The sequence below is a fragment of the Pyxicephalus adspersus genome, chromosome 7 (assembly GCF_032062135.1).
Source record: "Pyxicephalus adspersus chromosome 7, UCB_Pads_2.0, whole genome shotgun sequence".
Classification (NCBI taxonomy): domain Eukaryota; kingdom Metazoa; phylum Chordata; class Amphibia; order Anura; family Pyxicephalidae; genus Pyxicephalus; species Pyxicephalus adspersus.
In genome coordinates, this window is record NC_092864.1 from 4,228,070 (window position 1) to 4,246,359 (window position 18,290).

General features: G+C 43.7%; 1 protein-coding gene across 1 annotated transcript in view; it reads left to right on the top strand.

The window, feature by feature from the left end:
• The first annotated feature begins 528 nt into the window (after positions 1–528).
• Positions 529–18,290, top strand: part of HSD3B7 (hydroxy-delta-5-steroid dehydrogenase, 3 beta- and steroid delta-isomerase 7) — a 27,085-nt gene continuing 9,323 nt past the window's right edge. The window contains exons 1-2 of the mRNA XM_072417146.1: positions 529–653; positions 5,467–5,623. Of these exons, the coding sequence (XP_072273247.1) occupies positions 5,467–5,623 (157 nt within the window). The 5' untranslated portion in view covers positions 529–653. The remainder of the gene's footprint in view (positions 654–5,466; positions 5,624–18,290) is intronic.

Genomic DNA, 18,290 nt, shown 5'->3' on the forward strand with positions numbered 1-18,290 from the left:
CCTTAGATGTGGTGGCTGCCTTAGTTTTCCACCTGCTAATCCTACCAGTAACATACCTCCTGTTCTTGGGTGACAACACTCAATGTGATGTATGAATGTAGGAGTTGCGTTGTCACCGTAGAACAAGAAGGCTACAGAGCAACCCTATCTCATTGCCATTGGGTTTTCTGTAGTCCATAGAGGAGAACCAAGCGGTGCTATGTGTGGGTAACTCTTAGTAGTTTGATTTCTGGCAGGATCAAAGGGTATTTTATACACTTAGCCTACAGGTATTATTACACAGTATTTATATAGCGCCGACATATTATTAAGCGCTGTACAAAGGCAATAGTCATGTGACTAGCTGTCCCTCAAAGGAGCTCACAATCTAATGTATCAAAAAACATTTATTGTATTTACACAACCAAAATAATTTAATTGTCCGACTTCCCCTACACTTCAAGAGGTTTATTTATAAAGCAGTGAATCTGACATTCACCAAGCATTCATCACAAGTTCACAGCGATGGATTCACCCGCAGTGAATATTTTCTGCAGGGACATTGCGAGTATTGGCTGGCAGGGATTCTCCTCCCCTTCCTCCTCCTCCCCTCCTCTGCTGTGTACGATGCACCCAGCTGATCCTGTCACATTGAAGTGTTCTGCAGGCTGGAGGTAAGTGATCTGTGTCAGTACGTACTGCTATCAGTGTCAGTGGGGGTCACCGGATTGTAATATCAGCTGGGTGCCAACGTCACGCTTTGTGCCAACTGATAGGGGGGTCACTGTGGTCTACAGGGGGCCAATCTGCTGCTCATGGGTTCATATCAGCCCTCATTGATGGGGGGAAATGTCAGATTATGGAAAGCTTTCCTGATGATGGCACAACGGCCGGAGACTTCTGCACCATGGGGGGCAAATATTTCACTGTGGGGTACACAGTACCAGGAATCAAAATCTTGATACCCCCCAACAGTCTGACATGACTTCACCATCTACCCTCATCTCCTGCCCAACTCCAACTAACCACCACCTAATGCCTAACTTTCCCTTTTCCCCTCATACTGCTGCAAAACTTTAACCCTTCACCTTGTGAAGCTCAATATTACCCCTAACCGGCTCTTTCCCCTGCCAAACCCAAACCTATAACCCCCTCTACCTAACTTTACCATCTAACCCCTCATCCTGCCACTCATACTTACCCCTCTTTTCTTCTGCCTAACCTTAATCCCCAACCCCCCCTTTTCCTAATGTCTCACCTTAATGCCAAAGCTTACCTTTGCCTAACCCTAACCCCTTCTGATCTTGTGTCCAACCAAGAGCCAATCTACCCTGAACCTGGCATTAAACATTCAAGTTGCCCCCCCCCCTTACCCTTTTCTGGTGGGTTACCTTACCCAAACACCCCTTTTCCTGATGTCTTACCATGATGCCAAGGCTCACCACTTTCCTACCAGCTGCCCAACCCTAGCCCCTTGCAATCTGGTACCCAACCACGAGCAAACCTATTCTGAACCTAACATCAACCCCTCAAGTTGCCTACCTTACCCCCCCCCCCTTTTACTGGTGTCTCACCTTGATGCCAAAGCTTACCCCTTCCTACCAGCAGCCCAGTCCTTCAATCCTTACCCCTTCCTACCCGGAGCCTAACCCCTTGCAATCTGGTGACCAACCACAAGCTAACCTACCTCGAACATACCATTAACCTCTCAAGTTGCCTAACTTACCCCCACCCCTCCTTTTACTGGTGTCTCACCTTGATGCCAAAGCTTACCCCTTCCTACCAGCTGCCCTACCCTAACCCCTTCCACGAGCTACCTACCCCAAACCCAACTCTAACACACCAAGTTGCTTATCTACCCCATCCTTCTAGGTGGGCACATTTGGCAGAACCCCCAACATTTCCCCCCCCATCTGGTGAAAATATTGCTGCCTGATGTATAGGTATCATTACTTGGTAGGGATCCTGGCACATCCCCTACATGGGTAATAGCTTACCTGGGTGCCCCTATGAATCTAATGCCATCATTATTCTCTGCTGTTAAATGTACCCACTGGAGGCAATCTCTACGCTGGTCTTGTGCCAGCTTCTCGCACATGGGCACTAATGGGACTGGCAGACTTCTATGGATATCAGGCTTAACACCCCCCCCGGACCAATCTTCTAAAAGTCTGTGGGGGGCATAGGCTGCACCATTAAAAGGACGGGTGTTGACAAAATAAGGGTTTGCATCTGTGATTTCGAAACTCTCAGATCATCTGACTCTGGCACTTTAGGGGGGTTTGTCGTGGGACATTTCACCGGGGATGAATGTTTAATTGTTGTTTATGCTGTGCCAAGCATTCACTCCACCGCCTTTCCAAGGACACCGTCCTAAGGCAACGTCCTCACTTAGCCAGATTAAAGGGGTGAATGTGACATATGAGGGCTGCAGCTACAAACTGAAATCTCCCAGAGATTCCGAAGGGAAAAATCAGCAAATTGATTCATCCAATGTGGAGAAAAATGGCGAGCAATGCCAGTCCAAGATAGATGCCCACTTGGTCAAATAATTTGGGCAGTTTCAGGTGCAAATCAGAATCTTGAAGCTGATTGTTAATGGGACGATGTTCAGAGATGATGGGGGAGAACAATGATCAGTGGGGCCCCATAGGAGAATTGTGATGCTCCTCCCTACCCTGGGGTATCTCTGTAGCAGCTGGCATTGTCACAACAGGTGTCACCGATCTTATAAAGTGCCCCCAACCCATAACCAAGAGGGGAGGCGCCAACAAAGTCCCTGAACCATAGGGAGCAGAACTGGGGGGAGAAGGGGCTAATGTTTAATGGTGTGCACATTAAAAGGGACCCCCACCATCCCTGTCCTGAGTTGCTGGGTGGAATTATTACCCCAGGGTGCACCATTTTAAGATAAAAGGCAGATTGGATGATAGTATTGGGATCCCAACTTTGGCTTTGCCCCATCTCACAGATGATTGCCCTTTAAGAAAGAATACACGTTGGTGGGGTGGTGCAGGGGTTGGCCCCCCATCAGCTGTGCAAACACCTCGCATTTTTCTGTCTCTATGGCAGCTGCGGTGGTGTTGAATGTCTGCCTGGAGATGTCACCGGGGCTCCTCCACCCCTGGATAAATAACCTATTGGCTGCCATTCACTGGCACCGAGGATGCCGGGTGGGGCAATATGCAACGGAAACGGTTTAAATTGAAACCTCTAATTCAATGTGGTTTCACTTTTTGTTACATGTCCTGCAGCCTCTTCCTGCACCTTATAAACGGCTGCATTGCATTTCCCAGTGATGGTGACAACCGGTGTGACGTGTGTAAAAAAAGCTTTGTGTAGTCACCATTGGAGGACAAGGAGGGACTGTACAACTGGGAGATAGGGATGTGTTGTCACCCTTTTAAAGGAAGTGCTTGAGCAAAGATCTTCATGGCAGGATCACCAGGGATTGTTTTATTAAAGCTGCAGATAATATGGATTTGCAGGCATTTATCTTCCACAGATAATTGGTCAATATTTTCCAGTCCTGAAGCCAATCACCAGACACCTCCATGGTGACCGCATGACGCTAATTGCCGAACTTTGAGCTTCTCCTCTCCGTGAGTGAATAATCGGCCTTACCTCCAGCGGGGTAATCTCCTTGTGGGATAACAGGAATCTGCCCACAGAACTATTTTTGTGGGGGTCATGGCCGGTGACACTCCTGACAATTCCATGTTCATATCCGGGCTTGTGGTTACCCCTTTAAAATAAAAGTCTTACTGGAACCTGCGTGACCTTTGAGCTGCTCGACTGCTCTGCGCCCAGTGCCGTATTGTCAGCATTGTGATAAGATACAAATGGGCAGCGTTCCTACCAGTACCCATAATTCAGGGCGTTATTGTACCTAAGGAATAGAAAACATGAAAAAATATGGAAAATAATAACCGGCTGCCACGTCAGTGAGGTTACCAGGTCCCCTGCGGCTCTGCTGTATACTGCCATGTGGACTGTGAGCCAACTGTGAGAAATTTGGGTTCAGTCGCTAGAAGCCTCCAGCAATGTGTAACGGTAGATTTTTTTGATGGGCGGAGTTCCTTATGTTCTGACACTGCCTTAGCGATGAAATTTTACGGGGTGTTAGTCACAGGTATCCCCCACTTTCACCTACATTTTTGGTTTTGTATATCTTCCCGTTCCAGAGAAATTGGGGTTCATAGTAGGGAAGGGGACAGGTTAGTGTAGTATGACATTTCTAGTTTTGTGACAGGTAGGTATAAATTTTGGGTTCAGGCCTCCTTGCTATGTAAGTGGCCCCGGGGGTCCATAATTTGTATGTTTAACTTCAGGCTTCTAGACACTTTTAAAACAGCAACCCCAATGTCCAATTTTCACTAGTTTATATATTTATGTTCCACATATTTTGAAAGTCGGTATGATATACTGTTCAGGAGATAGGATGGTTTGCACAGAGAGATGAAAGGCTGCGGAACATGACTTGCAGCATTCATACACAAACACACCTGTGAATCTTTCCTAATGATAATGTCATTGTACACTCCCGCTGGTAGAATTATTTGTTAGAACACCAGCAAAGATAACTGTAAGCCTGTCCTGATCACTGTGAGCCTGTCCCGATGGCTGTAGGCTTGTCCCGATCGCAGTGAGCCTGTCCTAATGCCTGTGAGCCTGTCCCGATGGCTGTGGGCCTGTCCTGTTGGCTGTGAGCATGTTCCTAGGATTGTGAGCCTGTCCCGATGGCTGTGGGCCTGGCTGTGAGCCTGTCCTGATGGCTGTGAACCTATCCTGTTGGCTGTGAGCCTGTTCCCACGACTGACTAAGAGCCCGTCCCCATGGCTGTAAGCCTGTGCTGCAGTTTCCTCTTATGGGCAGGAATCCTGTGGAGAGGACAACCCCCAGAATAAACCAATAGGGACTCCGGCTGGACAGATGTAAGTGCACATCAGTGGACCATACCATCAGCTGGGAAAGGGGGGGGAGCTGTTACTGATATCTTTGGTACATTTATTTTTTAGTTATATCACATAGACCTCACACATTACAGGTTCTCCTTATTGTGACAGTGAAAGGGACTCAAAGCAGGATGTGAAATGATGACAACCAGCAGGAAATATTAACCACTTCCTAACTACAATAAGCAATCCTCCTCCATTCAACTGAGCAGACAGCGGCAAATGAGTATGATAGAATGAATACGTAGGGGGTTTCTTTTATTTTGTCCTTCAGGTCTCTTAAGTAGAGGTCCATCACTCTTCCTAACTCAAATGTAGCTTTCTTCAATCACCAATAATCATGAGATTTTCTCATTGGTCGGTCTGACTCAGCATCGGCCAATGACATACTGCTGCAGAGAGCCCACTTCTTCTCTTGCTCCTTTTTATACTTGTTGGCTTTGGTTGCTTTCCAATGTAATATAAAGTGATTGTTTCCTGTCACCTTCTATGTCTGCTGTGGTCCCTCACACGATTCTTTCTTCACCTGCAGATGGCGACGGAGAAAGGCCAGGTGTACGTGGTAACGGGGGGATGTGGGTTCCTCGGCTCACACCTGGTGCGAATGTTGGTGGAACAATGCAGCAACTTGTCAGAAATCAGAGTGTTCGACCTGCACATGGATAAGTCGCTCGGGACCCTCAGCAATGGTGAGTGATGGTGATCTCCAAGGATCCCCCAATACCCAATGAGGTACCAGAGGCCCCCAATAACTAAAGAAGCATCAGATGTCCCAAGTACCCAAAGTGGTATCAGATATCCCCAGTACCCAAAGAGGCACCAAAGACCCTCAATTACTAAAAAGGTACCAAAAGCCCCCAATACCCGAAAGGCACCAAAGAACCCTAATACCCAAAGAGGTACCAGACTCCCGCAGTGCCCAAGGAGGTACCGGATTCCCGCAGTACCCAAGGAGGTACCAGACTCCCGCAGTACCCAAGGAGGTACCGGATTCCCGCAGTACCCAAGGAGGTACCAGACTCCCGCAGTACCCAAGGAGGTACCAATCTCCCGCAGTACCCAAAGAGGTACCAGACTCCTGCAGTACCCAAAAAAATACCAGGACCCCCCAGTACCCAAAGAGGTACCAGACTCCCCCAGTACTCAAACAGGTACTGGACTCCCTCAGTACCCAAAGAGGTACCAGAGGCCCCCAATAACTAAAAAAGCATCAGATGCCCCAAGTACCCAAAGTGGTATCAGATATCCCCAGTAGCCGAAGAGGCACCAAAGACCCTCAATTACTAAAAAGGTACCAAAAGCCCCCAATACCCCAAAGGCACCAAAGAACCCTAATACCCAAATAGGTACCAGACTCCCGCAGTACCCAAGGAGGTACCGGACTCCCGCAGTACCCAAAGAGGTACCAGACTCCCACAGTACCCAAAAAAATACCAGGACCCCCCAGTACTCAAACAGGTACCAGACTTCCCCAGTACCCAAAGAGGTACCAGACTGCCCCAGTACCCAAAAAGGTTCCAGCACTGATGGCTTTGCATCAAACTAATAGGTGCTCCTTATATTGTATTGCTAGTCAGCGCAGACTGCATACAGGCTGAACATAAACAGAGCAATGTTTACACTGTCCTGTGATTTCAGATCTCTAATCTAATAATGAGGTGAAGCTTCATACCGGCAATTAGAATTTATTGAGTTTGATGAATATGAAGATTAATTCCCCTTCCACTGACATTGAAGGTTGGAGTTTGTGCTGCTCAGCCATCAGCTGTCGCTGTAAATCCCAACAATGGCGTCACTTCCATTATCAGCCATTCCAGATGCTGAGCAATCTTATCAGCCCGGACCAGGAGCCCAGAAATTAGGCCAAAGGTCCTCCGCTCATGGCAGCCATAGTGCAAGCCAAGCAATGTGAAATAATTCCACAGCTGCAAATCCATGCGGATTAATGACCCAGGATTAATGACATCATAATGTCTAGAAAATTTAACACAGGGGCCCTAAATACCCAGAATTCCAGCTGCCTGCACTGCAGCCATTCTGACACTAGGGGGCCCAGGGCAATTGTTGTGCTTGCACAATCCTACCACCTTCCCTGGGGAGAACCCCTAATGTGTGGATGAGCAGGAATGAGGAATCACAATTTATCTGGAGGTACAAAGTCCAAAGGACTGGATGAAATGCTACAAATCGCTTTATCCTATTTGCTACCGGGCAATTTACCAAAGGTTTTGAATGTTTTTGGCTTGAAAATGTTTCTCCACCTCCTAAATATAGATTTTCTGCAAGCATCAGATCTGTAGAATACAAATAGGGTAGTTGCATGTTTTGTGTTGCACAAATGTTGTATTAGTTTCACACAAGCCTGCTATGTGTTCTGCAGGTGACAGGTACTCTTTATGCCGTGTGATGCTTTAGGGTCCACAGAGGGGGTATAAAGGGGACACAGATCTCTGATTTCCTCTAGCATGACACACTGAGACAGTTGGTGCTGGTATTGGCTTACACCAGAGGAAGGTGAGCCCGGGGGCTGTTGCAGGATAGAGGGGCTTGGAAAGAAGGGTCACATATGGCAGGTCTGTGGGGGCGGCTGGGTGATTTACACCTCACAAAGCGTTGCCTGCTGGGCAATTTTCTTCCATTTGTGCTTGTGCTATTACAGCCATCAGCTTCTCTTAACTCTTTAATGGCTGTAAAATATAAAATATAAAAGAAATCCTTGACAGTTACAAATAGTTTATTGATTATTTATCGGTAACCCGGAGTATTTAGGGATCACCCTCTTGTAATAAACATTCCATTATGAATGAAGAATGCAATCTGCTTGCAGGCTCCATTCATACAGGCAACTCTGACAGCACTCCTAAAACACAGAGGGGGCCGGCTGTCATATTGACAGCACAGCTGGGGAGGAACAGAGAATAAGATGCAAACCTTGAGGGGAGACCAATAATGTGTGCATTCAGCAAAGTAATCGGTGCAGAAGTAAGGTGACTAGGACTGGGGTATATACAGGACAAGTGCACACAGTGACACATAATCAGGGAGATATACACCTGATATACTGGGCACATCACACCCACTGGGGCACCATGCGACCAGTGACTCCCCCAGATTCCCCAATACTTATTATTGTTATCAGGACACTTATTTTATAGTGTCCTGATAACAATTCTGCAGCTGGGTAGTCTGAAATCTATTTCCTGGATTCTTTCTCTGCAAGTGCAATGTTGCAAGTGACTTTTTTTAGAATTATTGTGTGCAAAGTGCTGCAATAAAGGAGGGACGGCCATCAGCAAACCCTGGGTGACCCCTCAAGGATTTCTTCTTTTCAGTTTGAGCTTTGTCATATAATACAATTTAATCCAATGATAAAATAATACAATGAAATATCATATTGAAGGGCAAATATAATACAATACAGTGCAATATAATATAATACAATATGGTACAATACAATAAAATATCACAGGGGAAATACAACATAATACCTAAGATAAACAAGATAATATCATTCAATATAATATAATGCAATACAATATAATATAATACAATGTAATTAATTGCAATATAATGATTTATCACAATGCAAATATAATTATTACAAAGATAATATAATATAATACAATATCACAAGGGAATTATAAGTCAATACAATATAATACCTAAGATAATATCATTCAATATAATGCAACATCAATATAATACAATGTATCATATTGCAATATAATAACTTATCACAATGCAATTGTAATAAAATAAAATATAAATGTATTATCAAAAGGCAAATAAAATTCAATACAATATAATACAATATAACATAATAAGGCAAACATATAAACAATAAAAACATAACAAGACAAATACAATCTAGTATAAACAATATAAATGTGAATTTGATTCAAAGATCTCCAGACATAATAATGTTTTTAGTTCTGCACAGAGGAAGAAAAGTTTAGAACATTTGTTAGGTTTTATAGTTGGCTGTCTCTCTCTGCATCCCCTATTAATATCAATTCTTTTAACAGTTGGCACTGAGACATGAAGTAATGGTAAATGTTCCACCTGTGCTTTCTCACAGAGTGAATCTATGGGTCAGGTCTGACCTATACACTCTCAGTGAATCTGGGGTTTTATTCAGCTGTTCATCATGGAACCTTCATAACTGCCTAATATGGAGGCAGCCACTAGAGGGAGCAAATCTGTGTATGCGATACATAATAATGGAAGAAAAAATACCGGTAATAAAAAAATACTGTGACTCAATACCGAGACATCGCTCAGCCGTGCAAATTATTCATCATTTCCATCGGTGTGTCAGTGATACAGATTTATTGCAAATGTCTCCACTGCCTGCCGCACTCTCATTATTAACCTGCAGAGCATTTCCTGTCCTCTCCATTAGTTTGATGTTTGTCCTGCTTGTGGTTCTTTTTGATACTTTTTGGAAAGAGTTAAAAACTTTCTTGTATGTTCTATGTGATCTGTGTCCCCATGGGGGAGATTTGGCCTCATATCCTGTTACCCCCAAATCTCCCCCTGGGGTTAGTCAGGGAATATTACACTGGGTGTGGGCAATTAGTGTGAGCACATGAAGTCCATGTCTTCTTTTTTCCATGCCTTTAGCTGCGATGTGAAATGTTCTTAGAACTGGAAAAGCTGAGCTGACGGAGCCCTGGATACATCTTGTTTATGTGGAAACGACCTTTAAACAATATCTGCATAATAGAATCCAGGTGATAGGGCACCGAACAATGCTGCACCAGCGCTGTACAAAATCCATAGTCATGTCACTAGCTGTCCCTCAAAGGAGCTCACAATCTAATGTCCCTACCATAGTCATATGTCATTAATGTAGTGTAAGGTCAATTTTTTGTGGGAAGCCAATTACCTAACTGCATGTTTTTGGAATGTGGGAGGAAACCCACGCAGACACGGGGAGAACTAACCACTGAGCCACCATGCTGCCCACACTACAGGGCGTAGGTTGATTGGCACTGGAAATCTGCTGAAAAAGTGATAGGTTTCAGTTCTGAAAATTAGAGAGAAACACAAAAAAGGAACCCTTATGTGACCCCCTATAAAAAGAACTACCCCACCCTTAGGGCAACCTGGGCAGGAGCTGGGGGCTTGGTGGATGTCTAAAGGGCTCCGCTTGGAGCTTCACGTTCCTTCTGTAAAACAGGTGAATAGTGCAACTGGTTGCAGATGTCAGATGAATGAATGATGATGAACGCAGTGCTGTTCTGTTCTATAGAGAAGGAAGGGGGAGAACGAGCGAGTGGCACCCCGCTATGCTCTCCTCCATTGAAGCGAACAACAGTTGTTCCTGAATGGTCATTGCTCAATCCACCATCAGGGGACGCTGTACATGGTTTTCACCCAGGACGAGCACGAATGTGCAATCATCTGATCGGGCTCTGGGGCCGACACATGGAGCATGAGATAAGATTCACCTAACGGGTTTATTGGATTTGTATTTATTATTCTCGGTTGAGTTATTGTTTAACCTTCTTAAACCTTCAAGCTGTTCATAAAACTCTGCTTATCATTTTAACGGGCCATTTAACGCAGCCATAAATGGTTAATGCTGGGTGTACAAACATTTCAAGGAGTGTGGTCAGGAATGGCCGTTGTTATTCTATCTGCCCTTGATGGGTCAGCCCAACCTCGGGTCCTCCGCTCCTCTCCACCCATGGGGTGCATTGAGAAGCCGGATTGTGCAGCCATAGCAGTCCCATAGCAGTGAGGGATCCAACCAGGTCATCGGTAAAAATGTCTGGAATACCTTCCCTTTTTACCGCCATGATCCTCGAAGTCATGCGACTCAATGAAGAGATAAATGACATCATGGCAACTCTTTTTATGGAGCCTTTTCTGCTTAAAATTATTTGAATTGGGTTATATGGTGCAAAGTTGTACATTCCTCAGTGACATCTGCATGCCCACATTGTATGAAGGTGCCCCTCCACATGGCTTTATAGTCTTCATGGCTTCATTGATAGCACAACAAGAATGGGGACCTGGGGGCCCATTGTGCTCCAATGACAAAAAAGGAACCAACACTTACCTGCAATAAAGAATAATGAAATTGACCCTTTGCTATTATTATTATGTATTTGTATAGCACTGACATATTAAGTAGTGTTGTACAGCATCCATAGCCATCTCACTAACTATCCGTCAGAGGAGCTGACAATTCAATGTCACTGTTATAGTTTCAGGCCAGTTTGGTGAAAGTTACCCCCCAAGATGATTTTGTTATGTAGATGGAAAATGCACAAGCACAGGAAGAACATACCAACTCCATGCCCATGGCATCCTGGCAAATAGTGAACCAGAGCCCTTGTGCTGGCCATAGAGCCGCCAAGCCATTCACCCATACACATGTGTATATTATATGTGCCAAAGTGATGCCCACTGGCCAGTCCCTACTTACCGGTTCCACCCCTCTCTTAAAGAGCTACTTGTTTGGCATCCACCAAGGTGCGGATTAGTGCCATCTGCCAGAGCAGAGACGGTCCCTTATCACTTTGATCTCTCTTTAATTATATTATATAAGGGGTACAAATGCATTATTCATGTCGGAGGTGCCCGGATGTGGCCTTGTGTGAAAGTTGGCACCAGACGTGACATAAGGGCATTGAAAGTGAGATAAAGTCTTTTCTCAGAATAGTTTTTTCTTCTCCGGAAACAGAAGAGCTATAATTATCCCCAGTGCCCACATAACAGGCGCTGCTATATTTATATCTCCAGAGAGCTGCCAGCCTGTAATTACCGCCAACACATAACCGCTGACCTCTAATCTGCAGAGAAAACTGCTGATTGATGAGCAATCCAATTCCAGCATTCAGAGAGAAGTGAGCAAGGCCAGCAGAAAGGGAAAGGGAATACAAATATATAAATATGTATGTCAAGGTTAACACTTGCACTGGCTGGAAATGTCCTTTCTGAATCCTTCCCTATGTAGCTCCCCATCTCAGCTTCTTCAGCTCCAGAAACTTGCTGACTTGACAGAATCCGCAGTCAGTTATCTGATCATTGATCTGTTCAATGTGAATATTTCCAGATTGATACATGCAAGGGAAGTTCTTCTGATCCTTTTTGTATGATAAAAAGACATTTCCCTCCAAAAACTATTATTCTAGTAGCTATGTTACGTTATTCTCACAATTGCTGACTTGACAGAATCCACAGGCAGTTATCTGATCATTGATCTCATCAATCCAATGTCATTTATTCCAGCGTGATACTCCCCACCTCCTAGATTGTAAGCTCTTCAGGACATGGTCCTCTCCTTCACCTGTGTCACTGTCTGTCATTTGCAACCCTATTTAATGTACAGGGCTGCGTAATATGTTGGCGCTAAATAAATCCTGTTTATTAATAATACACGCAAGGAAAGTTCTTCTGACCCTTTTATATGGTAAAAAGTAATTTCTCCCCAGGAACTCATTATTCTACATGAACTATAATAACCCGAGAACTAGCCGAGAGGGCAACTGGAGGTCTGAGCTGACAAAATACCAAAATAGAGGAGAGTGCACAGGACCATACCAATACAATTGTGTACACCGTGTAGCACAAATATCACCAAACACATTGAAAATGGCCAATTTTTTAATTTCTTAGCAAAGGAGTTTTAAAATCTGCGCTGAAAATAAATGACTGATTTATAAAATAGCGAGCAGGTTAAAATTAGAATAAAATGTATTGCATATTAAACTTTAAGCCAACCAACCTGCAATGTACTAAGTGATAATTCACAGTATTACCTGCTATGGAGAATCACATTGTTACTTTTCATTCTCACAATTGCTGAATCCACAGGCAGATTTATTCAGTTATCAGTCATCATCATTACTCTCATCTCATCAATCCAATGTCATTTATTCCAGCTTGAAACACGCAAGGGATGTTCTTCTGATCTTTCTTGTATGATAAAAAGACATTTCCCTCTATTGACTCATTATTCTAGTAAATGTTACTTTGTATCTCAGTTACATGAGCATTGTAAATCTTCTCATTGGGCCTCCGGATATATTTCTGTTTATTTGGAATAACAAAGAGCTCTCAGTGTATTTCTTGTTTGATGTCCCATTGTCAGTGCTGTGAATGGGGTTCTGTGTTCTAGGATTTATTTATTCCAGGTACTCCATGAATGGTAATAATACGCTCTGTACATGGACACAATGTGGCCCTTGCTAGGGTTCCTCAGCCCTGACCTATACGGGTTATATGAGACAGTAAATACAGAAAAGTGAGGCTGGGACGAGGAATCTCACCACTTAGCGGAGTCTGAATGGTGAATAAGATAACCGTGGACCAGCATGGAAGTTGGATGTGAAGAATATAATTAGAAAAAACATAGGAAAAACTGTTCATGTGTAAATCTTTACTTTTCATGCCCAAGTCAAACCCACCCCACTGGGTTTTTGTATTAGGTATTTTCTTTAATATAAAGGGTGATAATACTGGCCAATAGGGAGTTGTAGGGGCTGGGCCAAGTGTGGATTGAATAATGTGAATGTCTATATCACAAAATCTGTGAATGAGTTTCACTTCTGTTTTCACCATCGGTTACCTCTGCCCTTCACCAAATACCCACCATACTTCACAATATGCCCATCATAATCACCATATACCCATCATATGTCACCATATACCCACCATACTTCACCATTTACCCACCATAATCACCATATACCCACCATACGTCACCATATAACCCTTATACTTCACCAAATACCCACCATACTTCACCAAATACGCATCATACTTCACCATATACCCACTATCCGTCACCCTATACCCACCATACTTCATTATATATTCATCATACTTCAACCTATACCCACCATACTTCACCATACACCCACCATACCTCACCATATACCCACCGTACGTCACCATATACCCACCATACTTCACCATATGCCCATCATAATCACCATATACCCACCATACTTCACCATATGCCCATCATAATCACCATATACCCTACTTCACCATATGCCCATCATAATCACCATATACCCACCATACTTCACCATATGCCCATCATAATCACCATATACCCACCATACTTCACCATATACCCACCATACTTCACCTAATATGCATCATACTTCACCATATACCCATCATACTTCACCATATACCCACTATCCGTCACCCTATACCCACCATACTTCATTATATATTCACCATACTTCAACCTATACCCACCATACTTCACCATATCCACCATACTTCACCATATGCCCATCATAATCACCAAATACCCACCATACTTCACCAAATACGCATCATACTTCACCATATACCCATCATAATCACCATATACCCACCATACTTCACCACATCATACTTCACCAAATACCCAACATACTTCACCATATACCCAGCATACTTCACCATATACCCACCATATGTCACCATATACCCACCATACTTCACCATATGCCCATCATAATCACCATATACCCACCATACTTCACCAAATACACATCATACTTCACCATATACCCACTATATACTATCTGTCACCATATATTCACCATACTTCACCCTATACCCACCATATTTCACCAGATACCCATCATACTTCACCATATACCCATCATACATCACCATATACCCATCATACTTCACAGTATACCCACCATACGTCACCCTATACTCACCATACTTTACCCTATACCCACCATAGTTTACTTTATACCCACCATTAGTCACCATATACCCACTATCCGTCACCATATATTCACCATACTTCACCAGATACCCATCATACTTCATCATATACCCATCATACTTCACAATATACCCACCATACTTCACCATATACCCATCATACTTCATCATAAACCCATCATACTTCACAGTATACCCACCATACTTCACCCTATACCCACCATAGTTTACTTTATACCCACCATACGTCACCATATACCCACCATATTTCACCATATACATAGGTTTAAATTTAAGCAGATGTAAACCCAATGACTAAAATGTCATGTCTTCATCTTCCTTATATTTTGGGTTCAGAGTATTTAAAGCAGCAAAAAACCCCAGACTTTTGGCACTGCAACCTGTTTATACGAAGAAAGGAAATGCATTGTACACAATGAGCCCCGTTCTAAAATAGTAACATCAGAAAAATTAACGCCAACAGGGAATACTAAGAATAGGAAAATCTCACAGAATGGGGATGTGATGGACAGGATGGGAGAAGCCAGGTTTAGGAAGGACGAACTACAGATTCACAGATTGTGCCAAAATACAGAAGGACGCATTGGCTCTGATTTATTAAAGTTCTCCAAGACTGGAGATTATAGACTATCATGGGAGAAGACTGGTTGATTCAGAAAATCTGGAATGGATTTCTTAAAAGTTTTCAATCTTGGACCAAATCTATTCCAGGTTTGCTGGATCATAAAGGTTCTCCCATGATAGTCTATCTTCCAGTTTTCATAAATCAGACCCATTGTGAGAATAAAGGGAAGAAGTTGTGGAGGGTCTGACCAGTCCAATATGGAGAAGCCAAGGGTTCTTCGTTCATTGTCGGTCGCCCTATAAAGGGATCAGATGGTATTTTTGTTCAGAGGTGAGAGCAATGGTGAAGGGTGGTGGAGTAATGGAGTTGTAGCACTTGGCTGGATTCTGAAGACCACTGGAGACCCATGGCAGACATCTGGTCCCCGTGACTCATTAAAGGGTGGAAAGCTTATAATCAATGTGAAATCTTTGGTTTTGTAGCTAACGATGCTAAATTTTTAAATTCTAATACCATTTCTCTAGGCCGATTGCTTTTGGCCAAATGGGCAAGGACAGCTATGGGGTGACAGTGATGGGTACTACCCAGGCACCAGACATCTTTATTGTGTCTGTATCTGCCTAAGCTCGCTAAATAAAGAAATCATATAAATCTGTGTCCACCCATGTATCATCTAGAATTGTCACAAGATGAGCAAAAGGTCAACATTATAAACAACCTTGGAGTGTAATATTAACAGAGACGCGTGCTCTTGTGGTAATCACTTTGTCCTCATTTTCCTTACACAATATTACGCTGCAGTGAAGAAATATAGAGATGTGGCCACTGTTGTGTTAAAGAGAACCAAACACGAAAAAGGAATAGATGGCTTTGGGTGCCACCAACTGGATCTGCTGCCAGGGTGCCCCGAAGCTCCTAATGACGGGAACATCATCAGAGCAATTCCCCAATTAGGTCAGTGCTGAACTTTTTCCGAGGAAGGAATTCCAAATGGGCCTATTTAATGGGATAGAGGGGGGTATTGGTTGGGATTCAAACTTCCGACCCACTGAGCCATCTGTGCAACTTTCATTTTAATGTGTGAATGGGGGTAAAAGGGGTTATAAACTCCTCACTATATCACTGCGGTGACTGCTCTTTTCCCTCACCTGGGGATCAAACAAAAAGTAAAATTTGTTTTTGCATTCAACGTCACCATTGATAGATGAACCCGTTGTTTTGGAGTTCCTATAACTTTCATCTTTTGGTGACTCTGCCAGGTGGATTTCCCCTTTCATTTGGTGGAGGGGTTGGCAGCTTCAGATTTCCAGAGCACCGGAGCCATGTTTGATCTTTGAGACAGATGGAAAGTATAAATGATGGAAATTCTGCAACCCCACCATTAAATGTTTCCTGCTTTATGTGGCTCCCACAATCCTGACCTCCTATATATTATTACGGGGCAATTATCTCTGACCACACCTGCCTATACCTTTATATTACAGGATTATCACTCCCTGTGTAACCCCTGTGGGATCATTTCCCAGGCTCTGCCGGTGCCTTCTGATTATATAAAAACATCCGGAGGAAACGGTAAAGTCAGCAGGGGAGCCGGACGGACAGGCCCTGTCCAGCAGGTGCAAACAGAGGTCACAAAGCTGTAGATAAACAATATGATATAAGGATTTGCTGCCTCCCAGCAGGATTGTTTCTGTAAAATTGGAACTTAAAAATAACTCAGTGATTCCAAGTAAACCCCATGTTTTTCAAAATAAAATGTTGCTTAAGGAGCCTGGGCCGGGGTCAGTGGGGTTTTCTTTGCTTGAAATGATTTTAATGTCTTCATACAAGTCTGTGCAAAGCAGGTCAGCTGCAGGTCAGCTGCAGCTGTTAAGGAATTCTGATTGATGCCAGAAGCTTCTAAAACTGATGCCAATCTTGCTCAGTTGGCACTTAAGCTTATTTTCACTGAGTAATGTGACATAGTTGGGAAAATCTCTTTCTGGGATCCTCAGCATTCCTAAAATCCCTCTATAAGGACAGCCTTGGCACGGCAGGTGGACACTCGGTAAATGGTTTACTCTGTTACCCTTTTCTTTTTTTTTTTAGAGTTTTTAGATGGCTCAGGGGCAGGAATGGGCATAGAGAGCTGCTGCTTCGGCCTTGGATCCCCAGCCAACAAGGACTTCAAGTCTGTCCAGCAGGGCGGCTCCAAATCAGTTCTGCACAGGAACCCACTGCTGGCTATGTCCTCCATTGGTCTGGTTGGTGGGTGGCCCTCAATTTATTATGTGATCCTAAGACCCTTTAGAGTTGGGTAAAAGTGAAAGTGATAGAAGTGATTGGGATTGGGTGAAAGTTAAGAGGCCTTCGATGATAAGAAGGAAATCCAGGTTTGCTGTAGTCACCCCGCACCTTAATAAATTAACCTTAACTTCTGGAAAGTAAAACTAAAGGTGGAAGGGTGAGGAGCCAACCAGCTGTGCTCCATACACATGTGCTGCCTGGGGTCATTCTTAAAGGAATACCGAGCAGAGTGAGCAAAGAGATGACTTTATCATTCTTCCGCTGCTCTTTCACTGCCCATTCAGCAGGCTGGTAAAAGGTGTCAACGACCTGGGTGTGCTGTGTGACAGAGCTGTGTTATGTACAAATTGGATGGATTGAAATACAAATTCTATGGCGGGTAAAACATCCCACTAGAATCTTTCCTCTGTGAATAGAGCTGTTTGCCTGGGGTCTCGCTTTAACTTTTCTGCTTCCTACAATTCCTTATTGACACATTATTTACCTTAACATATTTTGGCTTTTTCTTTGGAAAGTGAAGAAACGGAAATACGGTCATCTCTGGGACTCACACCCAACGTTTCGACTTTCTTCATACATAACCATCTGTGGTCACTGAATGGCTCCATTCTGCTATAAATATTTTACAGGAAGTGGCTGAGAAACGTGTTAGGAAACACCTGTGACAACACACGAAAATGACATATATGACGGCAGGTTCCCAGGGTTTGTTGGAGGAAATGTTCTAGTTTTGTAGCCTTGACCAAAGATTGTGAATGTAACTAGGTGCAGGGCTCACATAACAGTGAATG